The 2318-nt window shown below is 34.8% G+C and overlaps 1 protein-coding gene across 1 annotated transcript; it reads left to right on the forward strand.

Annotated features, from left to right (window-relative positions):
• The first annotated feature begins 461 nt into the window (after nt 1-461).
• rpp25b (ribonuclease P and MRP subunit p25, b) lies at nt 462-1311 on the forward strand. Its single transcript, XM_063005047.1, has one exon. The coding sequence runs from the start codon at nt 462-464 to the stop codon at nt 1137-1139; it is 678 nt and encodes a 225-aa protein (XP_062861117.1). The 3' UTR covers nt 1140-1311.
• Nucleotides 1312-2318: the final 1007 nt, after the last annotated feature.

Consider the following 2318-nt stretch of genomic DNA (forward strand, 5'->3'; position numbering starts at 1 on the left):
ATCGACATTTGTATCAATGATGTTAAAGGAGTGATTCGCACAAATTATAAGTACCACATTAAGTACCATACAGGACCAGTCTTTTTAAAGTTCATCAGGTCTCTAAAGATGAGGTAAATCTCCAGAATAAATGTTTTCCTTTTAGCTGTATTGTTTAATTAAATGCTGCATGTATTCACCATAATGTAACATTGTGACATATTTGGTTTATTTCTGTGTCTCAGAACTCCAATCCCAGAAGCATCACTTGATGGTATTATACATGGAAGTAATATTTTTGGCCAAGGCATTTACCTTAGGGACTAAAACGAGAAACAAGTGACTATCCAAATCATGATGATCATGTATAAATGAACTGATTAGATTATTTGTGACTGAAGAATTAGTAAAAGAAGGAATGTGTCCATCTCCGCTGGAATCATTTCAGAGACTCATTCAGACTGCCTGTTAGAAGTGTTCTTATGGATCTGAACATTGCACATGATGTGGATCAACCTCTTCAGGGAGAGACAACCAGTGCAGAACACATCTCTACTTCTTTAACCCTGCCTTGCCCCAGCCCAGCGCTGAAGCAGGGTCTTGCAGCCGGCTTCAAACGAGTGTGTCGGACAGAAGAGGAAAGTCCATGCCCATTTCCAGGTGTGCTTCCTGGTGTGCTGGAGATGCGAGTAAAAGAGGGCAGCAAGATACGTAACTTAATGGGATTCGCCATGGCACGGATGCAGAGTGAGCCAGGAAACAGCAAACAGGTTGGTCTCAAACAGGTGGTGTTCACTGGCTCGGGACGAGCAGTCACCAAAACCATTACCTGTGTTGAGATAATGAAAAGGAAAGTAGGTGGACTTCACCAGTTAACCAAACTGCGCTATAAAGACATCCAGGAAGTATGGGAGAGTCAGGAGGAAGGTAGTTCCAATATGACAATCCACAGGACAGTACCCTCTATTAGTATCCTTTTGTCCAAGGACCCTTTGGACTCACACGAGCCAGGATATCAGCCCCCTGAGACTCTTTGGAATGATGGACAAGTTAGTGATGTTGCACAGCCCACAAGAAAAAGGCACTTTGATCACATTGTCATGCCAACTGAAACACAGTCCAAACGACTCTGCCCTCAAGATGGAATCTTGAATCGATAACTTGTACATGCTGGTAAATGAGAAGCACTTTCTGAAATTGTAGAAAATATTTTACAGAAGGCAGCCAGGTAGTGTATGTACACGGGTAGTTATTTTGCTGTAGGAGCAGAGATGCTTTTAAGGTAATTGTAGTGGTTTATCTCAAGTCATGAAATGAACAGACACAAGTGTATGAGGGCATAACAACTTCAGAAACTGCTTTTTTCAGTTGTGACTAGATGAGTTGATGTAATTATACTTCTCTCTTACTGACCAGTGCATTGGCATTACCACAGAGAGAACATTAAATGGTATTGCATTAAGACTATTGTACAGAGAAATGTAGAGCATTTGTTGCACAAATTTCCTGCAGTGTAAATAAATTATTTATAAGGTTTCACCAGGTAGAGAACGTACGGGCACTACTGGAGTTTGTAACTAGATTTTAATTTTAAAAAATTGTTGATAATATCAACCAAATGCTCTAGTATGGATAAATCCAATATTACTGGTGTTAATAAATTTTTTATACAAAATGTTAATAATCCATTAAACACATTTTGGTTATTTCTTGTATAACTATATTTAATATATAATTAAAATGTTTATTATTATTATTATTATTATTATTATTATCAATAACAGTTCTGCCTGTGTCCCTGTAAAACATGGAAATAGTAATGTGAATTGAAGTAAAATGTAATAAAAAAATAATGAAAATTGATTAAAAGAAATCGATTTTTTGTAGCCCATTTTTAAAAATAATTTAATAATTTGTTAAAAATATTTATTGATTTAACAGATACAGTACATATTCATTGTCATTTCATTTGACTATTATGCAAATTATGAAATTATGCAAATTATTTTAAAAATGTGTAAGCCCTTTTGTTGATGTATATTATTATTGTTGTTGTATTATTATTATTATTATTATTATTATTGTTACATTCCTAAAATTATTAAGTATTTCAGGTGTAAATGTATCCATTTTTATTTTCACACAAAGGAAAACCAAAACGAAAGTTATCAATTAAAAGTCAAGAATAATAAAAAAAAAAAAAAAAAGAATAAATCTTGATAATAATACAAGTCAGGTCATTTTAGTTCATAAGCTGAGACAACATGAAATTCACTGACAAAAGTCAATGTGCTATGTGTAAGAGGTGGTAGGTGTGGTGTAAATCTAGCAAGGCACAT

This window comes from Trichomycterus rosablanca, chromosome 11 (assembly GCF_030014385.1).
Source record: "Trichomycterus rosablanca isolate fTriRos1 chromosome 11, fTriRos1.hap1, whole genome shotgun sequence".
NCBI lineage: Eukaryota > Metazoa > Chordata > Actinopteri > Siluriformes > Trichomycteridae > Trichomycterus > Trichomycterus rosablanca.